At 47.8% G+C, this 23584-nt stretch overlaps 1 protein-coding gene across 1 annotated transcript in view; it reads left to right on the top strand.

The window, feature by feature from the left end:
• The window catches only part of PTPRH (protein tyrosine phosphatase receptor type H), a 426591-nt gene that overhangs the window by 162434 nt on the left and 240573 nt on the right, over positions 1–23584 (top strand). The window contains exon 3 of the mRNA XM_063942825.1: positions 11757–12017. Within this exon, the coding sequence (XP_063798895.1) occupies positions 11757–12017 (261 nt within the window). The remainder of the gene's footprint in view (positions 1–11756; positions 12018–23584) is intronic.

Raw genomic sequence — 23584 nt, forward strand, 5'->3', positions numbered from 1 at the left:
TGCACCTGTACAATGTTGGGAAAAAAAAAAAAAAACTTTGGAAAAAACGTAGTAAAAAGATTTGAAAAATATATATAGTAAAGTTCCAAATGTCTGGTGTGAAATAGAGTGTGGCGTCCCACCTCTTTTCCACCTTGTTGTGACTGGTTATGTGGTATACTACAGATAAGGTAGATTATCCGGAAAACAAGGGAATGTTCAATTTCCAAGTATAGCCCAGTGGTAATATTAATTGTGAATCCCAGTGGAGGCAAGGTCTTAATTTATAACTGCTGTGATGCTGCGGGGTACCCCAACGTCGGTATAAGTGGGATAAGGTATTCAGGGATAAAGGTATAAAGAAACCCCGGACTCCCCGCTAGTTCTCCCCGTTATAGTCAGCCGGAGGCGCCTGCACTCACAGGTGTCTGCCGACCGCTATTGACGGGGGGACGCGGTCATGCCACTGGGGGGAAGGTAACACTGACTTCGGGACCCACAAGGGGACTGTCCGTCGTGAACCTTCCCTCCTGCGGGGTCAGATACCTTTTTCTCCTGCGCTTGATCCCGTTCTGTTCTTTCTTCCTCCGGTCTGTTCTCTCGGTGTTCTGCTTGTAGGTCTGTTCCCTCTCAGCCGCGCGGCTTCGTTCTATCTTCACGGGATCACTGATCTGTGCGGTTATGTTCCGTCCGGATATTCTTCTCGGTCTTGTAGCTTTTTGCAGGAGAATAGTCTATTAATAGGGTGATGATGTGATGATATGCTTTTTTTCTCCTATATATATATACCTGCAGTAGTGATATATATATATATTTTTTATATCATTATCATCTCTATACTAGCAGACGCAGTACGGTAGTCCACGGCTGTAGCTACCTCTGTGTCGTCAGTGCTCGTCCATAATTGTATACCTACCTGTGGTGGGTTTTTTTTTCTATCTTCTTAATACTAGTAGTTTAGGAGTCTGCTGACAGTGTCCAGCAGGTCCGTCATTATATTATATATACCTGCAGTAGTGATATATAGATATTTTTTATATCATTATCATCTCTATACTAGCAGACGCAGTACGGTAGTCCACGGCTGTAGCTACCTCTGTGTCATCAGTGCTCGTCCATAATTGTATACCTACCTGTGGTGGGGTTTTTTTTTCTATCTTCTTCATACTAGTAGTTTAGGAGTCTGCTGACAGTGTCCAGCAGGTCCGTCATTATATTATATATACCTGCAGTAGTGATATATATATATTTTTTATATCATTATCATCTCTATACTAGCAGACGCAGTACGGTAGTCCACGGCTGTAGCTACCTCTGTGTCGTCAGTGCTCGTCCATAATTGTATACCTACCTGTGGTGGGTTTTTTTTTCTATCTTCTTCATACTAGTAGTTTAGGAGTCTGCTGACAGTGTCCAGCAGGTCCGTCATTATATTATATATACCTGCAGTAGTGATATATATATATTTTTTATATCATTATCATCTCTATACTAGCAGACGCAGTACGGTAGTCCACGGCTGTAGCTACCTCTGTGTCGTCAGTCACTCGTCATCCATAAGTATACTAGTATCCATCCATCTCCATTGTTTACCTGAGGTGCCTATTAAAATATGGAGAACAAAAATGTTGAGGTTCCAAAAATAGGGAAAGATCAAGATCCACTTCCACCTCATGCTGAAGCTGCTGCCACTAGTCATGGCCGAGACGATGAAATTCCATCAACGTCGTCTGCCAAGGCCGATGCCCAATGTCATAGTACAGAGCATGTAAAATCCAAAACACAAAATATCAGTAAAAAAAGGACTCAAAAATCTAAAATAAAATCGTCGGAGGAGAAGCGTAAACTTGCCAATATGCCATTTACCACACGGAGTGGCAAGGAACGGCTGAGGCCCTGGCCTATGTTCATGGCTAGTGGTTCAGCTTCACATGAGGATGGAAGCACTCAGCCTCTCGCTAGAAAAATGAAAAGACTTAAGCTGGCAAAAGCACAGCAAAGAACTGTGCGTTCTTCGAAATCACAAATCCACAAGGAGAGTCCAATTGTGTCGGTTGCGATGCCTGACCTTCCCAACACTGGACGTGAAGAGCATGCGCCTTCCACCATTTGCACGCCCCCTGCAAGTGCTGGAAGGAGCACCCGCAGTCCAGTTCCTGATAGTCAGATTGAAGATGTCAGTGTTGAAGTACACCAGGATGAGGAGGATATGGGTGTTGCTGGCGCTGGGGAGGAAATTGACAAGGAGGATTCTGATGGTGAGGTGGTTTGTTTAAGTCAGGCACCCGGGAAAACACCTGTTGTCCGTGGGAGGAATATGGCCATTGACATGCCTGGTGAAAATACCAAAAAAATCAGCTCTTCGGTGTGGAAGTATTTCAACAGAAATGCGGACAACAGGTGTCAAGCCGTGTGTTGCCTTTGTCAAGCTGTAATAAGTAGGGGTAAGGACGTTAACCACCTCGGAACATCCTCCCTTATACGTCACCTGCAGCGCATTCATCATAAGTCAGTGACAAGTTAAAAAACTTTGGGCGACAGCGGAAGCAGTCCACTGACCAGTAAATCCCTTCCTCTTGTAACCAAGCTCACGCAAACCACCCCACCAACTCCCTCAGTGTCAATTTCCTCCTTCCCCAGGAATGCCAATAGTCCTGCAGGCCATGTCACTGGCAATTCTGACGAGTCCTCTCCTGCCTGGGATTCCTCCGATGCATCCTTGAGTGTAACGCCTACTGCTGCTGGCGCTGCTGTTGTTGCTGCTGGGAGTCGATGGTCATCCCAGAGGGGAAGTCGTAAGACCACTTTTACTACTTCCACCAAGCAATTGACTGTCCAACAGTCCTTTGCGAGGAAGATGAAATATCACAGCAGTCATCCTGCTGCAAAGCGGATAACTGAGGCCTTGGCATCCTGGGCGGTGAGAAACGTGGTTCCGGTATCCATCATTACTGCAGAGCCAACTATAGACTTGATTGAGGTACTGTGTCCCCGGTACCAAATACCATCTAGGTTCCATTTCTCTAGGCAGGCGATACCGAAAATGTACACAGACCTCAGAAAAAGACTCACCAGTGTCCTAAAAAATGCAGTTGTACCCAATGTCCACTTAACCACGGACATGTGGACAAGTGGAGCAGGGCAGACTCAGGACTATATGACTGTGACAGCCCACTGGGTAGATGTATTGACTCCCGCCGCAAGAACAGCAGCGACGGCACCAGTAGCAGCATCTCGCAAACGCCAACTCTTTCCTAGGCAGGCTACGCTTTGTATCACCGCTTTCCAGAATACGCACACAGCTGAAAACCTCTTACGGCAACTGAGGAAGATCATCGCAGAATGGCTTACCCCAATTGGACTCTCCTGTGGATTTGTGGCATCGGACAACGCCAGCAATATTGTGTGTGCATTAATTATGGGCAAATTCCAGCACGTCCCATGTTTTGCACATACCTTGAATTTGGTGGTGCAGAATTATTTAAAAAACGAGAGGGGCGTGCAAGAGATGATGTCGGTGGCCAGAAGAATTGCGGGACACTTTCGGCGTACAGGCACCACGTACAGAAGACTGGAGCAACACCAAAAACGCCTGAACCTGCCCTGCCATCATCTGAAGCAAGAAGTGGTAACGAGGTGGAATTCAACCCTCTATATGCTTCAGAGGTTGGAGGAGCAGCAAAAGGCCATTCAAGCCTATACAACTGACCACGATATAGGAGGTGGAATGCACCTGTCTCAAGCGCAGTGGAGAATGATTTCAACGTTGTGCAAGGTTCTGCAACCTTTTGAACTTGCCACACGTGAAGTCAGTTCAGACACTGCCAGCCTGAGTCAGGTCATTCCCCTCATCAGGCTTTTGCAGAAGAAGCTGGAGACATTGAAGGAGGAGCTAACACTGAGCGATTCCGCTAGGCATGTGGGACTTGTGGATGGAGCCCTTAATTCGCTTAACAAGGATTCACGGGTGGTCAATCTGTTGAAATCAGAGCACTACATTTTGGCCACCGTGCTCGATCCTAGATTTAAAACCTACGTTGTATCTCTCTTTCCGGCAGACACAAGTCTGCAGGGGTTCAAAGAACTGCTGGTGAGAAAATTGTCAAGTCAAGCGGAACGCGACCTGTCAACATCTCCTCCTTCACATTCTCCTGCAACTGGGGGTGCGAGGAAAAGGCTCAGAATTCCGAGCCCACCCGCTGGCGGTGATGCAGGGCAGTCTGGAGCGACTGCTGATGCTGACATCTGGTCCGGACTGAAGGACCTGACAACGATTACGGACATGTCGTCTACTGTCACTGCATATGATTCTCTCACCATTGAAAGAATGGTGGAGGATTATATGAGTGACCGCATCCAAGTAGGCACGTCAGACAGTCCGTACGTATACTGGCAGGAAAAAGAGGCAATTTGGAGGCCCTTGCACAAACTGGCTTTATTCTACCTAAGTTGCCCTCCCACAAGTGTGTACTCCGAAAGAGTGTTTAGTGCCGCCGCTCACCTTGTCAGCAATCGGCGTACGAGGTTACTTCCAGAAAATGTGGAGAAGATGATGTTCATTAAAATGAATTATAATCAATTCCTCCATGGAGACATTCACCAGCAGCAATTGCCTCCACAAAGTACACAGGGAGCTGTGATGGTGGATTCCAGTGGGGACGAATTGATAATCTGTGAGGAGGGGGATGTACACGGTGATGAATCGGAGGATGATGATGAGGTGGACATCTTGCCTCTGTAGAGCCAGTTTGTGCAAGGAGAGATTAATTGCTTCTTTTTTGGTGGGGGTCCAAACCAACCCGTCATTTCAGTCACAGTCGTGTGGCAGACCCTGTCACTGAAATGATGGGTTGGTTAAAGTGTGCATGTCCTGTTTATACAACATAAGGGTGGGTGGGAGGGCCCAAGGACAATTCCATCTTGCACCTCTTTTTTCTTTCATTTTTCTTTGCGTCATGTGCTGTTTGGGGAGTGTTTTTTGGAAGGGCCATCCTGCGTGACACTGCAGTGCCACTCCTAGATGGGCCAGGTGTTTGTGTCGGCCACTTGGGTCGCTGAGCTTAGTCATCCAGCGACCTCGGTGCAAATTTTAGGACTAAAAATAATATTGTGAGGTGTGAGGTGTTCAGAATAGACTGAAAATGAGTGGAAATTATGGTTATTGAGGTTAATAATACTTTGGGATCAAAATGACCCCCAAATTCTATGATTTAAGCTGTTTTTTAGGGTTTTTTGAAAAAAACACCCGAATCCAAAACACACCCGAATCCGACAAAAAAAATTCGGTGAGGTTTTGCCAAAACGCGTTCGAACCCAAAACACGGCCACGGAACCGAACCCAAAACCAAAACACAAAACCCGAAAAATTTCCGGTGCACATCTCTAATCATAAGGAGCCATCCAGTAATAACCTTATATAGTCAGTGAAAATGTCACAGGTCCAGGAATTGCAGTTACTGGGCTTCTGCTGTCTGTCTGATGTCTCAAAAGTCAGGGGCATTCAAGCATGTCGGAGGGAGTTTAAAGAACTTTAAGGGAGAGTGTTCATTCGATTTGACAAATGTAAACAGCAGTATACACAAGTACTGATTGAATACATTTGGAAAGTAACATATAGTTTGCAGACTGTCCCTCCCAGCATGAGATACTGCAGGGACATGCTTGGATGCCCCTAGACATGCTTGGATGCCCTAGGCAAATGCCTAGCCTGCCTATAGCTAAGGCCGGCTCTGAGTTGCTGTGAAAAATGCAAATTGTACACATTAACCTAAATACAATAGTAAATAGGCCCATGTACCACAGCTGGAGCAGTTAAAAAGATGAGGCGGATGTGTGCATTCTCTATGTGGGACCTCTCCTCTCTGGCAGCAGAGTATGCAGTTGTTGATTGGCTGGCAATTATCTCTCTCTACTTTATCTCTCTCCAAGCTTGATAAATCTCCCCCCGCCTCCAGTGACTTCTCTATAGATTTACTGAATGTGCAAATCTCCAGGAAAATGGACGCCACACCAGGGCCGGTGCTAGGGTGTTCGGCGCCCTCCTGCAAAAAAATGAATTTGCGCCCTTCCTCACATACATGCATTAGGGACAGATGCGTGCCGCTGGCACGCAACAAAAATTTAGGGGCGTGGCTTCATGGGGAAGGGGTGTGACCACAGAATATTATATTATCTGTCCCCAGTCCTGGCACCTGTGCTACCTGTAACCAGCCCTGGCGCTTGTGTCACCTGATTATTTGTCCCCAGTGTCACCCCATAATTTGTCCCCAGTGTCACCTCATTATCTGTCCCCTGTGTTACCTCATTATCTGTCCCCTGTGTCACTCCATTAGCTGTCCCCAGTGTCAGCTCATAATCTGTCCCAAGACTCAGCCCCTTATCTGTCCCCTGTGTCACCCCATGATTAGCCTGAGGCATCCTGTCGTGATGCAGCCCTGGGACGCCGTGCCTGTGTTCCCCAGCAGTTGCACCCTGGCTGTGAGTGTCGCAGGCCCCACCCCCATCCGCCGGATTGTTAGGGTTTGGTTGACAGCGCAACCTGTCCTCATGCAAGGCTCCACCGGCAGAATGGAGAGCGGCTCCCCCTCCCTGCCTCCTTACCACTGCACTGCATGTCATGAAGCTGCCCTCACGCAAGGCTCCAGAGGCAGGGAGGGGAGCCGCTCTCCATTCTGCCGGCGCCGCTGCCTGTCACACAGAGTGACAGACGCAGCAGCAAAAGGCAGCATCAGCACACATCAGCAAGGTCTGTAAAGCAGGGAGAGAGCCTATCCAGCACGGCGCTTCCCTGCATTGCAGACCTTGCTGAGCGGGTAGCGGCGGCCCGGGTACTACCCCTGCCCCCCTTCCACGCATACTACACTGCAGCTGTTACACTGAACCACACTCCCCACACACTACATCGCCGCTACCCTGCATCCCCCTCCCCGCAAACACGAAACTCCCACCGCTACCGTGCTCCCCACACACTACATCGCTGCTACCCTGTATCCCCCTCCCTGCATACATTAATATGAACCCCATCCCCATTACACATTAATATGACACCTCTCCCCAGCACACATTAATAGGACACCACCCCCCCTCCCCCAGCACACATTAGTATGACCCCTTTCCCCAGCAAACATTAATGACCCCCTTCCCCAAGTACAGAGTAATAGGGCACCCATCCCCCTCCTACATTAATAGGACACCCCCTCCCCAAGCTCAGATTAATAGGACACCCTCCCCCTCCCCAGCACACATTAATAGGACCCCCCTCTCCAAGCACACGTTAATAGAACACCCATCCCCCTCCCACAGTAATAGGACCCACCCACCCTCCCCAAGCACAGGTTAATAGGACACCCCCCCCCCCTCCCCAAGCACAGATTAATTGGACACCTTTCCCCCTCCCTAAGCACAGGTTAATAGGACACCCCTCCCCCCGTGCCCTCCCCACAGGGCTGTTTCTAGTCAGTTTGGCTCCCAGTGCGAGATTTAAAAATGCGCCACCCATGACAAAAAGGGGGCGTGGCCTAATCTAAATGGGTGTGGCCTCATTTAAATGGGCATGGCCTCGTCTGAAAAGACTACCTCACAATCCAGTTTTTGACCCTGCTCCAGGGGCGCCAGAATGATTTCACGCAGGGGGGGGCAAGTTTAAATTTAATTTTTGCGCCTCTCCTTCAACCTCCGCCCCCCTCCTCCCCCTCCCGTGGTGCCGGTCTCCTCTCCTTCAAACCCCCCCTCATCAGTGCGGGGGAGCGCTTACCCCTGTATCCCCGTGGGCGGCTTTTAAAGTAGTGTGCTGCCGCAGGCAGGGTGCAGCGCCCCTTCTGTACTGGCCGGCTGTCTTTTCCTTGGTGATGCATTACTGGGAGGAGGCGTCGCATTCCGGGACCACAGCCACGCCTCCTCCCAGTAATACATCACCAGTGAAGAGACAGCCGGGCAGTATAGAAGGGGCCCCGCACACTGCCTGCGCCAGCACATTGCTTTTAAAGTTGTAGCCGCTTACGGGGATGCGGAAGGAAGCGCTCCCCCGCACCAGCGCCTGCCCCTCGATCATGTTTGGGGGGGTCAAGCTGCCCCCTTGCCCCCCCCCCCCCCCCGTTCCGACGCCTATGCCCTGCTCCAACAGATCACGACCACCACAGGAAAAAAAAATTCTACCTTATTAAGCCCCACACAGTAATGCCCCCTGCACCATATTATGCCACACACCGCAATGCCCTTGATACATTAAATCCCCACACTACGGCAGCTAAGAGACCCCATTTCACACATTACGGCAGGTGTTCCCATTTTACACATTGAGGGAGAGAATACTTACAGAGGCGATTACCGCTCTTCGGCCCGCCTCACCAGTCGCTCCTCGCGCCGGCTTTTCCCTCTTCCTAACTTGGATCCCCCTCTGTACTCCGCTCGGGGGGGGGGGGGGGAGTTTTGCGGAGTGACGGGGTTGCGTCGTGACGTAACGACGCAACCGCGTCATTCCGTGAAACTCCCCCCCCCGAGCGGGTTACTCGGGGAGAAATAGGAGGGGGAAGAAGGGAGCCACAGTGCGGTTGCACAGCTCGCCTGCCCCAAGAAACGGCCCTGCCTCCCCAAGCAGAGATTAATTGGACACCCCTCCCCAGCACACAGTAATAGGACCCCCCCTCCCCCAAGCACAGGTTAACAGAACACCCCTCCCAAGCACACATTAATAGGACAGATTCTCCCCCCTTTGTTTATCTTCAGCAGCACTAACTTGAGCCTCTGCTTCCCGTGGGGCTGGCTGTCAGGGCTGCTTCTCTTCTCACGGCTGCTTGTTCCTCCACTACACACCGGTCAGTGTGTATCACATGTCTTCCTGTCAGTGTTGCCAACTCTGAAATTAAAAACAAGCAACCGATGACTGAAAAATAAGCCCAAAACAAGCCCAAACCAATCCTAAAAAGCCCAAAAAAAAGCCCAACTCAAGTTTTTTTTTTAATATATAAAAACAAACATTATTGTTTGTCTTATTAAAATACATAGAATTATTTATATAATCTGCCTTTAAGGTCTTTACAATGATATTTATAAGCACAAAACTGGCTTTTAAAGAATACTGGAATTTTTATAAATATTATAGTTAGAGTTGTGAATTTAAGATACTATACTTTCATGTTTCCTCTAAAGAAAAATCTCAAGTGAAAATTGCCAACTGTATATACTGTATCTGTGGTCATTTGTATTCACTGAAATATTTATTCGATGGAAAGATAAAACAAATAATCTTACAACATCCAACTTTGTACTTCTATTACATAAATAAAGAGGCCAAATCAAGGTAACAAAACAAAAGATTATTAAGACAATTCAAAATAATAAATGCATATATAAATATTAAATAGTAACTCAATTTAATAAATAACAAAGGAATTACTGAGAGGTAAAGTGCATTGCAGGTGGCATACTATGTGAGGTAAAGTGCATGGCACACTGTGTGAAGTATAGTGCATTGCAGATACCACACTGGGGGTCATTCCGAGTTGTTCGCTCGTTGCCGATTTTCGCAACGGAGCGATTAAGGCAAAAATGCGCATGCGCATGGTACGCAGTGCGCATGCGCTAAGTAATTTAGCACAAAACTTAGTAGATTTACTCACGTCCGAACTAAGAATTTTCATCGTTGAAGTGATCAGAGTGTGATTGACAGGAAGTGGGTGTTTCTGGGCGGAAACTGACCGTTTTCTGGGAGTGTGCGGAAAAACACAGGCGTGCCAGGATAAAACGCAGGAGTGTCTGGAGAAACGGGGGAGTGACTGGCCGAACGCAGGGCGTGTTTGTGACGTCAAACCAGGAACGAAACGGGCTGAGCTGATCGCAGTGTAGAAGTAAGTCTCGAGCTACTCAGAAACTGCTAAGAATTATTTATTCGCAATTCTGCTAATCTTTCATTCGCAATTCTGCTAAGCGAAGATACACTCCCAGAGGGCGGCGGCCTAGCGTGTGCAATGCTGCTAAAAGCAGCTAGCGAGCGAACAACTCGGAATGACCCCCACTGTGTGAGGTAAAGTGCATGGCACACTGTGTGAAGTAAAGTGCATTGCAGATGGCATACTGCGAGGTAAAGTACATAGCACACTGAATTTCAAAGGTTTTATGTAAAATGGATATACTGTAAGCAAATTCATCTGAGCTGTCTCCATCGTCTATAGAAGCTTCCATGTTATACATTCCTGAGTTGAAGCGCTGAAGCATATTGGTAGTTGGTTTAAAATCCTTGCAACAAATACCCAAGCGTCTTAAACCATATCTGACATAAAGAATACCACATAAAGTGGTCCTAAATTGCTTCACTGTTGTGTGTCTGGTCAGTGTCTTTGTTGTTGTCATCGTTAAAAACAAATTAGCCCTACTGAATACACACAACCAGCAGTTGGCAACAATAGACATAATGAATGACTCATCATCATTTCTTTAAGACTCTATTCATCCACATGTCTCACCTACAGTATGTCTGTGTGAGGATCTGTGTTATATGGATGAATGACTAATTATCTCTGAAAGTCGGTGTCAGTGATACCTAAAAACAAAAGAAGCCCAAAAACAAGCAGCAAAAAAAATTATAAGCCCAAAAACAAGCAACAAGCAACCACCCAAAAAAATAAGCAACCAGAAGAAAAAACAAGCCCAATTCCGCTTGTTATAAGCTGAATTGGCAACTATGCTTCCTGTGCAGTGGTTGCACTGCCCATACTAGATTCCACCACTGATGGACAGGGAGGGGAGAGAGGTGGGCGGTGCTGAAGACTGTGCTGTGTTTTCAGTCACAGACGGGAGGGAAGAGAAGTGGGCAACACAAGTGCAGCGGGGAGGAGCAAGCAGGAAGAGGGGAGGGCCCGGACGCAGGAGGAGATTAAGAGCCTCTGTGTACGGCTGGCGGCGCTGCAGCCAGTTACAATACAGCGTGACAGGCGCTGCGCGTCAACAAGTTTGCGGAGCAGGGACAGCGCCTCTCTACCCCAGTGCCTCCCTGCTTTGCAGACCTTGCTGAGCGGGTAGCGCCGGGCCTGCGCCACACCATTTACCCAGTGATTTTTGCAGGGTGGATGCTGGCCTCTGTAGAGCTGTGGGCCCCTGCAGTGTCAGACTGGGGCATGTAGGGTCCCACCGGGGGAATGCAGTGGTAGGGGCCCATGTTTAGGGGTGTGGCCAGCTTGCAGAGGGGGTGGGGTCTGCCACCTCATTGGTTTGACTAACCATTAGCGAGTGCAATGTCTGGGCCACTTCATCAAAATATACAGTAAATTCAGCTGCTGCATGCATGATAATGTATCAGATTAATAACAGATTAATAACAGCAATGCACTGTAGAAAATAAACCATAGTCCAATATAAGGTAACATATGTATAATGTATAATTCAAGTGCACAAACTGGAATCTGATCCTTAGAGCAGAAGGTGGGCCCACCGGTGGTTTCCCCTGTACCCCTGTGGGCCAGTCCAAGCATGAGCCCCTGCACACATTAGAGATACGCCACTGGTCTCAGTGTTAGCATAAAAAGTAAAAAAAAGAAAAAACTGACTTGTATGCTTACTATACCTAGAAAAATACTTCATCAGTCATGCTTGAGCCTTGGACTGCTAAAAATGCAAAATACAGATTACATCATTCATTAATGTTGGCATAAGTGAAACTTTTTCCCCAGAGAATTTATGTAAATGAAGCATAAATATACCAGGTAGTAATAAGTTATTGTTTTTATTATTATCTTTAATAATAATAATAATAATAATAATATTTATATTATATTTTTTTGCAGCTCCTCCTGATGTTCATAGTGTGGGATTATATAATGTAACTGGGAGCTCAATAACTGCGACGTGGACAGCTCCCGCTGGTGGAAATATTACAGAGTACAGAGTAACTGTCAGTAATGGATCAATCATCCTAAATGATACTACCCACCAATTGTTTTATACAGCAAATAATCTGCTTCCGGGGGTCACCTACATCATAACAGTATACTCTATGAATGCAAATGGAACTAGCAGCAATGGGACCTCCGCAACAAGAACAACATGTAAGTGAAAAGTTAAATAAAATGTCACTAATTAACCTTCTTTGTTTCATTTGTGTGTCATACAAATATACTGTATATTTCTCTTCCATTGTCTGACAACAGTGGCAGAACTTGTGAGTGGTGGGCCAGGTGCAAAAATATGCTTTGGGCCCCACTCCAAGTCAGTAATGTGCCACGCGGTAGTGAGTGGCAGGGAGAGGTAGACGGTGACAAGGAGAGGCAGTGGGTGACAGTGAGAAGAAGAGGAGAGGCAGTGGGTGTCATGGAAAGGGTGACAGGAAGAAGCAGCGGGTGACAGGGTGAGGAAGTAGGTGGCGTGCAGTGGGTCACGGGGAGAGACAGAGGGTGACGGAGAGGCAATCGGTGACATTGAAAGGCAGAGGGTCACATGGAGTGTATAAAAGGTGAAGGGGAGAGGCTGTGGTCAGAGGGTGACTGAGAGGGTGAAAGGGAGAGGCAGAGGGGTAGTAGGGAAAGGTAGAGGGAGAAGGTGAAAGGGTACAGGGAGAAGGTGAAAGGGGGAGGCAAAGGATAAGTGACAAGGAAAGGCTGTGGGTGATGGGAAGAGGCTGAACGTGCTTGGGTGAAAGAGAGGGTGATGCTGAGTAGGTAAAAGGTGACGGGGAGAGGCTGTGTTAAGAGGGTGATGGGGAGAGGTTGATGGGGAGATGCAGAGAGTGATGGAGATAGGCTGTGTGTGACAGGGAGAGGAAGAAGGTGAAGGATAGTGATGGGGATGGGTTGTGCTGTGAGAAATGGAGAGGCAGTTGGTGACAAGCAGTGGATGAAAGGGAGAGACAGAGGGCGATGGGGAAAGATAGAGGGTGGCTGGGAGATGCAGAGAAAGATAGGGAAATGCAGAGGGTGACAGGGATAGGCAGAGTGACAGTGAGAATCACAGGGTGATCAGGAGAATGACAGGAAGAGGCTGTGGGTGTCAGGGAGATGGGGAGAGGGACAAGGTGACAAATTATAAAATATAGCGATTTACGGTACAATCTGATTACCCACTAACATACAATATTGCCTTTGGCAGAAACAAGAAGGAATATAGCAAATGCCAACAAAGGCCAACATTGTGGTGTAAACTTCTTACCAGATACACGGGGACATAGAACATACATATCTAAAATTAGCAATATTATATTTTCCAGTAAGCATTAAGCACTGAACACAAACCTGTACATATACATTACTTCCATGTGTTATTATTGCTCAAGACGCTATGGGCCGGATTTAATTCCTATTGCGGGTCCCGGCACCTGCGAGCTGCCCCCAGCAGCTGCTCAAATGTTGCTGCCAACGGGCATGAGAAGTCAATTCCAACTCACTACCCCCAGGGGTGGTGAGCGGAAATGCATGTAAAGAGACCCGTTTGGGCACCCAAATGGACCTTTTCACACTCGCACCCATTAGTTCAGTCGGGTTTAGGTGCTTGCGCTTATGAAGCAGACTCTAATGGGTGCGATCAACGCAATAAGTGGGGACAATTGAATATCGCCTCGCAATCTCCCGTCACTTTAGACGGGAGATCAGGCACGAATAAACAATTGAATTCCCCCTATGTATTACTGAGTACATTAAAAATATAGGAACAGGTTTGTGTGCAGCAGCGTAAGATGTAGGGGTTGATTGAGACCTGCCCGTGCTGTGCATTTTCACACAGCAGCGATCAGGTCTGAAGTGCGCATGAGCTGGCGCCGCAGAAACTGTGCTCAAGTTCCTGGAAACAAGGTGCACTCATAGCATTAAGACAAATGTGAAACGCTTTATGCCTGTCATCCTCCCCATCAACAGGTATACTGGGTGGCCCTGGGCAGTTGGTGCACTCTGTAGGAGTCCTGATCCTTGGCTTACCTAGTCACTGGGTAAAAGAATGAAGACCATAAGCTGCGCTCCACCTGCTTTCAGATGCAGAACTGGAAGACCGTCTGTAGGCCCAGAACCCGCAATGACTGTGTTTGCTGGCTGTTGGATGGCTGCATGTAACTGTATAACGGTTATGTTTTGCACATGCTCCATTGGCCAAAAGACTAGTTGACCATCATATGTCCTGGCTGTAGCTGGGCCTGCTGTAAGCATATAAGGGCTGCCCAGCAGCACCCTGAGGCACTGCCACTGCTGCCCGCCACCCATGGGCTGCTGCTGCCCAGTTCCTGGCCGGGCACAAAGTCAGCACTGAGGGAGCTGTCAGCGCCATTGTCCGCACAGTGATCATCATAGGTGCTGGTGTGGCGATTGGTGTTCCCGCTGCAGGTGGGCAGGTTCCCCATCCGCTCCTCCTTCTACCCTAATACATTTGGCGTCGGGGATAGTCAAGAGATGGTGACATCTGATCAGAGGCGGATTGGCCATAGGGTCTACAGGGAAGATTTCCGGTGGGCCGACGCACCTGTGGGGCCTGTTTTGTTTGAGGACATGTGGTCCTTTTTATAGACATAATGAATAAGATGCAAAATAATTTGCATATATGAAAATTACTTTGCCACTTAGCCTGTGATTGCAGATGATCTAGTGCAGAGGTTCTCAAACTCGGTCCTCGGGGGCCCACACAGTGCATGTTTTGCAGGTCTCCTCATAGAATCGCAAGTGAAATTTTTAGCTCCACCTGTGGACCTTTTAAAATGTGTCAGTGAGTAATTAATACACCTGTGCACCTGCTGGGTTACCTGCAAAACATGCACTGTGTGGGCTCCCAAGGACTGAGTTTGAGAACCTCTGATCTAGTGTATGCTCAGTCTGCCTGCTTGGCTGACATATAAGATTGAGTGAATAGTGATTGGGATACGGTTGGTGTAATATGCAAGAAAATATATCTTTCTAAAGAATGATATAGTTTCCTAAATTCTGAAGGTGTATCATATAATGTGCTCATAATATTTAATTTTATTTCTTTTTTAACTTCCCCCTTGATGCTGGACATGCCCAATATCTGGAAAGTCTTGGGGGGAGGGTGCTGCTGCCATGGCCCATGGCTAGACCTTACACCTCTGGTGCTGCCCATGTGGGGCCACTAGTACAAATTTTTCCAGGGCCGCTTTTTGTTCCCAATCCGCCCCTGCATCTGATCCCCGGCACACAAGGACTGTCTTGTTCATAGAACAGCAGAAGGTGGGGTCGGAGGAATGGGGAGGAGCTGAGAGGACAAAGAGAGGGAGAGCAGGGCCCTGACTGCAGCAGAAAAGTCTATCCAGCATTACAGGGAGAGTTGGGGACTGGCGGCGGGCGATGGGTGGCTGGCTTCGGCATATAATGAGTCAGTGTGACTCATTGTAATGCCATCGGCTGTGGGCCCCTTCACAGCATTGGGCCTCAGTGCAATGCTTGAGGAGTGGGTGACAGGGAGAGGCAGAGAGTGATGAGAAGAGGCTGTTGGGGATGAGGAGAGGGTAATGGTAAAAGGGCGATGGGTAGAGAGAGAGAGGGTGACAGGGCAAGATAGTGATGGGGAAAGGCTGTGGAGGACAAGGAGAGGCAGACAGTGACAGGGAGAGGCAGTTAGTGACAGGCAGAGGGTGACAGGGCAAGGGAGAGAGTGATGGAGAGAGGCTGTGGGGGACGAAGAGTTGCAGAGGTTGACGGGGAGAGGGTGACCACATATGAAATCACCCACTAATCTTACCCTGCTGCGGGCACTGGGGCATAGAAGGTCCTGAATGAAGGTATATGAGAGCAGACTGAATGGAGGTGACCACGAAATGCCAGCCACCAGCTGAGGATGGTGCAGCACACTTAGCAGGGGCACACAGCCCCCACAGCAGTGGCACACAGACCCCCCCCCTCCCCAACACACACACACAGCAGTGGCACACAGCCCCCCACTGCATGGATACACCCCCCCCCCCCTACCCCCCCAGCATGGGCACATAGACACCCACAGCATGGGCACACAGCCTCCCATAGCAGGGACACACAGCTCTGGCACCACAAACACTGAGGTCCGATGCCCACAGGGAGGTGGAGGACCTGGCTGCAGCTCACTTACATCCAGGGGCCGGAGGAGAAGGGAGGGCCTGCGCAGCCAGGTCTTTCCAGCGGGTGACTGGACAGTGCTGATCACACGCCTATGCTAGCAGCGTAGTCATGTGGCTACCAGGGTGGCTGCTGCTGCAGAGGAAATTGGCTGTAACTGCCACTACGCCTTCCCTCCCTCACAGAAACAGTGCGTTAGGAGGGGGAAATGTAGGAAAGGAGCAGCCCCTTCTCCTCCTTCTCCAGCTGAGCCCCCTGAACTTCTGCACTGACACGGACAGCAGCCACTAAGCAGCGCAGCGTTACTGAGTGGCACTGGCGGCAGGACGCGCAGCTGAATCAGTGTGACTCATTGAAATGCAGACGGCTGTGGGCCCCTTCACTGTGCCGGGCCTCGGTGCAATGCTCCAGTTGCATCGGCGCAAGTTCCACCACTGCCCCCCCTCCTCTTGTTTTTTGGGTCATACTGTATATTTCAGACTGCCATTGCCCACTGCTGCCTGCCTTCTGCTCTCCTGACTACCTCCTCCACAGACAGCAACAGCGTGTCACTCTCTGCACGCTGTCTCCTCAGTCAAAGTACAGCCACCTGCCAGTGTTGCGGTTGGGTGTCACGTGACAATAGCGACCACACACAGCATAGTCGAGTGAGCACCAAGCCTAGGACACAGAGAGAAAGTGCCACACTGATGCTTATTGGCGCTCCACCTGAAGGTCATGGTCAGGGAACAATGGAGGAGCCAGGTGCCCCTTCAGTGCTGGAGCCCGACGGCAACTTACTCCATTATCTGTGGGAGTTCCACTCCTGTTGCCAACCCTTACATTTATTTGTATTTATTTTTTATAGACAGTGTTTTGAATATTTGCTGGCAGCCAATAATTCCTGCTAATTTACACTAAGCACAATCGTGCTGACATTTTCAGTGATCTTGGAGGCAGAAGGTTGAAAGTAAGGGACTGATCAATGCATATTTTTTACAGACAGATACAAATTTTAAATACTACAATGTTTTAGGGCCATGTCTAGGTAATGTCAGGTCCCGCCTGTGCAATACTCATCCAACTGTCAGATCATGGCTGGATCATTCGCACCCGCGGTCTCTGCGCTGTGCGGCCTTGTCCTGGGGGGGCGCGTTGCGGGGGTCCGGGTGTAGATGTCACTGACAGGCTGGGGGTATCTGTGCCACGGGTGTCTGTTGGTGTTCCCGTGATGTCCGGAGCTGGGCACCGCCATGATGGTTGGGGTCAGCTGACTGAGCATCACCAATTGGAGTCACTCTTCTGAGTCACGTGACAGCATTAGCCAATCATGCCACAGACCAGGGTATAAATAACCTTCCTGCTCTCAGTACTGTGTCTGAGCTTCGTCGTTAAGACAGTGGGTTCCAGACTCCCTGTTGGTTTGCTTGCAGCCCGCAGTGTTTTAGATCTACAATACTAGTGCGAGTCCGGTTCAGCAATACCGGTTCCAGCCCGTTGCAGCAATACAGGTTCCAGCCCTGTCCAGCAATACCAGTTCCAGTCTGGTCGGTCCAGCATTGTCGGTTCCATCCTGGGTCAAGAAATACCTGTCCCAGTCAGGTGTAACGATTCCGGTTCCAGCCCGGTTCAAGAAATTCCGGTCCCTGTTCGGTAAAGCAATTCTGGTCCCAGCCCAGATCAAGTTATACCGGTCCAGTCTGGTACAGCGATTCTAGTTCCAGCTCTGTTCAAGAAATACCAGTCCCAGGGCCTAATTCAGACCTGATCGCAGCAGCAAAATTGTTCTCTAATGGGCAAAATCATGTGCACTGCAGGCGGGGGGGGGGTTAGATATAACAAGTGCAGAGAGATTTAGAGTTGGGTGGCTTATTTTGTTTCTGTGCAGGGTAAATACTGGCTGCTTTATTTTTACACTACAATTTAGATTTTAGTTTAAACACACCCCACCCAAAACTAACTATCTCTGCACGTTATACTTGCCTCACCTGCAGTGAACATGGGGGGTCATTCCGAGTTGTTCGCTCGTTGACGATTTTCTCTATTTTGAGATTAGTCGCTTACTGCGCATGCGCAATGTTCGCAGAGCGCATGCGCTTAGTTATTTTACTCAACAGTTAGGTATTTTACTCACGGCATTACGAGGAATTCTCTTCGTTCTGGTGATCGGAGTGTGATTGACAGGAAGTGGGTGTTTCTGGGCGGAAACTGACCGTTTTATGGGTGTGTGTGAAAAAATGCTGCCATTTCTGGGAAAAACGCGGGAGTGGCTGGAGAAACGGGGGAGTGTCTGGGCGAACGCTGGGTGTGTTTGTGACGTCAAACCAGGAACGAAACTGACTGAACTGATCGCAGTGGCAGAGTAAGTCTCGAGCTACTCAGAAACTGCTAAGAAATTTCTATTCGCAATTTTGCGAATCTTTCGTTCGCAATTCTGCTAAGCTAAGATACACTCCCAGAGGGCGGCGGCTTAGCATGTGCACTGCTGCGAAAAGCGGCTAGCGAGCGAACAACTCGGAATGAGGGCCATGGTTTTGCCCATTAGAGAACAATTGTGCTGCTGTGATCAGGTCAGAATTAGGCCCCCAGTCTGGTTCACCGATTCCGGTTCCACCCTGATCAAGTTATACCGGTCCCAGTTTGATCCAACGATTCCAGTTTCAGCCCGGTTCAAGAAATACCAGTCCCAGTCCTGTCCAGCAATTCCAGTTCCAGCCCAGATCAAGTTATACCGGTTCCAGTCTGGTCCAACAACTCCAGTTCTGACTCAGCTTCAGCATATTTGGACTCTTGTTCTGCATCAGCTACTGTCAGCTTGGATTGATCACATACTAGTTGTAGATTTAGTTTATCAAGTGTTTTTCGTACACAAGTCTTTCTTGTCTCCACTTCACTTATGATGAGGAATTATATTCATCCAACCCTGCTTCAAGCTCCCAGTATACTCAGAGAACAGGTATCAGGATCTCCTCTGGGAGCATCAGTAGCAGGGTTGGACTGGCCCACAAGGGCAACCCCCGGTGGGCCCCTCTGCCTGGGCCCCCACCTCTTACTCTAGGAATCAAATTCCAGACTTTGCTCTTAAATTATACATTATACATATGTTACATTATACTGTACAGGACTATGGTGTATTTTCTACAGTGCATTGCTGTTATTAATCTGGTACTGTACATTATCATGCATGTACTAGCAGTATTTACCATATACTGTATATTTTTCAAGGTGCCCAGCCCATGCACTCTTTAATATATAGGAAAACCAATGTGGTGGCTGACCACACCCCCTCTGGAGACTGGCCACACCCCTATACATGGGCTCCTACCACTGTTTCCCCGGTGGGCCTTTCATACCCCAGTCCGACATTGATCAGTAGCCCCAGTTCTGACAGGTAAGAGCTGCTACCCCAACTTGCTGAAAAAATAGTAATTGCAAACAGTAGTTTTCAGGAGTCAGATTAAATCTAGTGGTCATAATTAGTTGTCAGCGTCCAGTGTCGGACTGGGTCATAAAGGGCCCAACGGGGAAATGCAGTGGTAGGGGGCCTATGCTTAAGGGCGTGGTCAGGCTCCAGTGGTGGTGTGGCCAACCACCACAGAGGTTTGGCTAACCATTACAGAGCATGGGCTGGGCCCCTTGATAAATATATGTAGTAAACACTGCTAGTGCATGCATGATAATGTATCAGATTAATTACAGCAATGCACTGTAGAGAATACACCACAGTCCTGTGCAGTATAATCTAACATATGTATAATGTATAATTAGTGCACAGTCTGGAACCGGATGCCTAGTAGAGGAGGTGGACCCACAGGCAGTAGGGCCCACCGGTGGTTTCCGCTGTGGGCCACTCCGACATTGTCAGCGTCTCTGTCCTCCAATAAACAGCGATTATATAGAAAGCAACCTTACAGTTCATCTCTTACATTACTGCACTATTTATTGTTCAACTGCTAAGGATGGATTGATAATTACAATAATTAGTAAAATGTAAATTGTTACCATTGGTTTTGATCAGATACATTTTGGAATTTGACTAAAGGTCCCAATGCATAAACAATGTATTGGGGTAATAACCTGATCCACCAACGGTCCAAATACGTAAAGAAGTGACAAATTAATTATGTACTAATTAGACTACAAGTACAAGTTAGAGTGAAAGTTAAAATAATATGTATATTCTGTAATATGTGCAATGTATAAAATTTTAATTGGTGCTTATATAATTAAGCACTTTATTCACCCATTTCATAGTTGAAAGCCAACCTGATGATTTGCGTACAAATTAGATATGGGGGGGGGGGGGGGGCTGGGCTTGGCAGCGTTCTCGAAAGGGGGGCATGTCATCCCCATTTTCTAGTAGTGCCGAGACCAATGACCAATAAATCAGGTTCTGTCATTTATCTAGCACAATCTTTGAAATTACAGTTAGAAGCTTTGGGCATCTTCACTTTATCTCACTCCAAGGCTTGATATATCTCCCCCTAAAGATTAACATTGAATTCAGCGTGTTTTTTAAATGACTTCTGGTTCCGGCTTGATGGAGTAAGGCAGCTCCATCCTTAGGCTCTGATTTCACTGCACCAGGTCTTTCCATTTTGCGGCTACTTGTAGCCTCCATTTGCCATCCGGACTTTGCTCCCGACACCGCACTGTCCCATGGACCAATTTCTCCTTAACTTGCCTCTCTGTGCCCGCACCCAGAGAAGCACCGCGCTGCAAGCAACAAGGCATCAGATACTGATATCCCTAGCATCCAGAAAGGCTGCGCAAGACCGGGACTCCTCAGCGCCCCACCCAGGTATGTCATGCTCTGAATTCCCCTGTCATTTATGAGGATGTGGTAGAGGCAATTTGGTCTACTATGGCCCCCCTTCTCTCACAGACTGTCACTGATATAACGGCACAGTTTCTGCCTGTCTCAGAGAGTGATACTGGGCAGCAGTTAGGTGCAGCCATGCATAATGTGGGTGAGCTCAAACAATCTGGAGCTAAAACTTTCCAGCAGGAACAATATTAGGCTAGTGCAGTAGTTCTCAAACTTTTTTGAGTTACGGTGCCCTAGAGTATCAGAATTCTTTTCACGGCACCCCTAGGCCAAAAGTTGTTTATTGAGATATTTAGAAAGAAATATTAAATTAAGTAAATTGTGTTTACATGTCATCCTTAGATTTAATTGTGTGGTAAGGGGAAAGATTTGACTCTGTTTGTCCACATATTTTGTGATTGACAGCCACAAGCACCGGTTTTGCCTATTACATTGACCATAAATAATTTTAATTGGTCCTGGACCAACAACCCATGGCACCCCTGCAAGTGTCCTCAGACACCCCAGGGTGCCACGGCACACAGTTTGAGAACCACTTGGAAAGTGGGTCTGCCATAATCAGTTAAAGGGACAGCCCTAGTCCATTTCATCCATAATAACTTACCTTCTCTGTTGGAGATTGCAAAAGAGTGCAATCTTATCATAGAGTGAAATCTTATCATAGAGAAGGCCACAGAGTAGGGCTGTCTCCCAACCCAAACAAACCCCGACCCCTGGTCACCTTTTCAGCTGCCTTAATTACTGTACTTACATAAAAGTGGCTTACTTGTAAGCATCACACCATTTGAAAACCATAACATGGGAGGGCCACAGGCTCGATTTTTTCCCAGGATTATAGCCATGGAGTTGACTAGGGCCCGCAAAGTTTTCTCCCCTATTTGCTCCCAACTTATTGCTGAGAGCCACAAGTTTGATTTGCTATATCCGGCCAGGCAGCGCATTTACAATTGCAACTCCTAAAAAGACCTTAATACCCCAGCTGACGCCACTGCATACCTACGGGAACTCTCCCAGGCTGCCTCGGACATCAGTGACCCTTCTCCTGATGGATGTTAAACCTTGATTGAGGGCTGATTCTACCTTTTGTCAACTAAAAGGCCTCCCTTCATTGTTTGAGACCCATATTACATCTCCAGTTTTCAAGTTCACGGGCTTTCCTCTGTTTATTTGCTGCATGATCGTTTCCAATATTGAAGCACTGTTCCTTACCGCTATATCCTATCTGGAATTTAACTCTTTTCATGGGAAAAATTCTCATCACGCATGACTCTTATCTGCCTTATAAAAGTGATATGCTATTTCTGGAGCGTTCGGGTCACAACTACTATTAAGTCCTGGTGCGATGTGCTGGAGCCCCTAGCTCTTTGCTGGTACACTTATGTGATCTTATTTGCTGTTTGAGAGTCACTTGTACCCTGGAAGTTCAACAATATTAGTATTTTACCATTGTTTTTATTTTATTTTACATTGTATTGTATGATTTTATGTATCTTGGTTTTCCTTGTCTTGTCTCATCTTGTGTCTCATATTCTTTAAAATGAATAAAAATTGGGAGAACATCAGTGAAAATGCAATACAGTCAATACAGCAGCTGTACACACTGTAAGCGAATACCAAGAAAAAGAATACAACATTAATGTGTAAATAACATAGCGTGAATGATTATCCAAGTAGAATGTCAAGCACTGTAAATCAGAGCCAGAAAATCATCAACAAAATACCAGTATAAGAATAAATAAGCCAAGAATCAAGTGAATAACACACGGCGGATACTGATACACAAAAAAGATGGAAAGAGGGAAATGGGGAATAGGATGGGGGAAGTTGGGGGGTTGGCCGGCCGGTCCTAACTGCTTTGAGTCGTGTATTATCGCCGTGATGCGTTCTAGCCTGTAAGTATGCCAAATAGCATTGATAGTGGCAGTTAGTATTAGTGATGAGCGGGTTCGGTTTCTCGGAAACCGAACCCCCCCGAACTTCACGCTTTTTACACGGGTCCGAGGCAGACTCGCATCTTCCCGCCTTGCTCGGTTAACCCGAGCACGCCCGAACGTCATCATCCCGCTGTCGGATTCTCGCGAGGCTCGGATTCTACCGCGAGACTCGGATTCTATATAAGGAGCCGCGCGTCGCCGCCATTTTCACACGTGCATTGAGATTGATAGGGAGAGGACGTGGCTGGCGTCCTCTCCGTTTAGAGTAGACTAGAGAGTAGTAGAGACACTTGATTTACTAATTTTGGGGAGCATATTAGGAGTACTACTTGCTGATAGTGTGACCAGTGACCACCAGTTTAATTAATCCGTTCTCTGCCTGAAAAAAAACGATACACAGTGTGACACAGTCACATACCATATCTGTGCTCAGCCTCAGTGTGCTGCATCATCTATGTAATACTGTATATCTGACTGTGCTGAGTGCTCACTGCTCACACAGCTTAATTGTGGGGGAGACTGGGGAGCAGTTATAGCAGGAGTACATATTTTAACAGTGCACACTTTTGCTGCCAGAGTGCCACTGCCAGTGTGACTGACCAGTGACCACTGACCACCAGTATATTGTGATTGTCTGCCTGAAAAAGTTAAACACTCGTCATGTGGTGTTTTTATTCTATAAACGCATTCTGCTGACAGTGTCCAGCAGGTCCGTCATTATATAATATATACCTGTCCGGCTGCAGTAGTGATATATATATATTTTTTATATCATTATCATCCAGTCTATATTAGCACTGCAGCAGACGCAGTACGGTAGTCCACGGCTGTAGCTACCTCTGTGTCGGCAGTCG

The sequence above is a fragment of the Pseudophryne corroboree genome, chromosome 10 (assembly GCF_028390025.1).
Source record: "Pseudophryne corroboree isolate aPseCor3 chromosome 10, aPseCor3.hap2, whole genome shotgun sequence".
NCBI lineage: Eukaryota > Metazoa > Chordata > Amphibia > Anura > Myobatrachidae > Pseudophryne > Pseudophryne corroboree.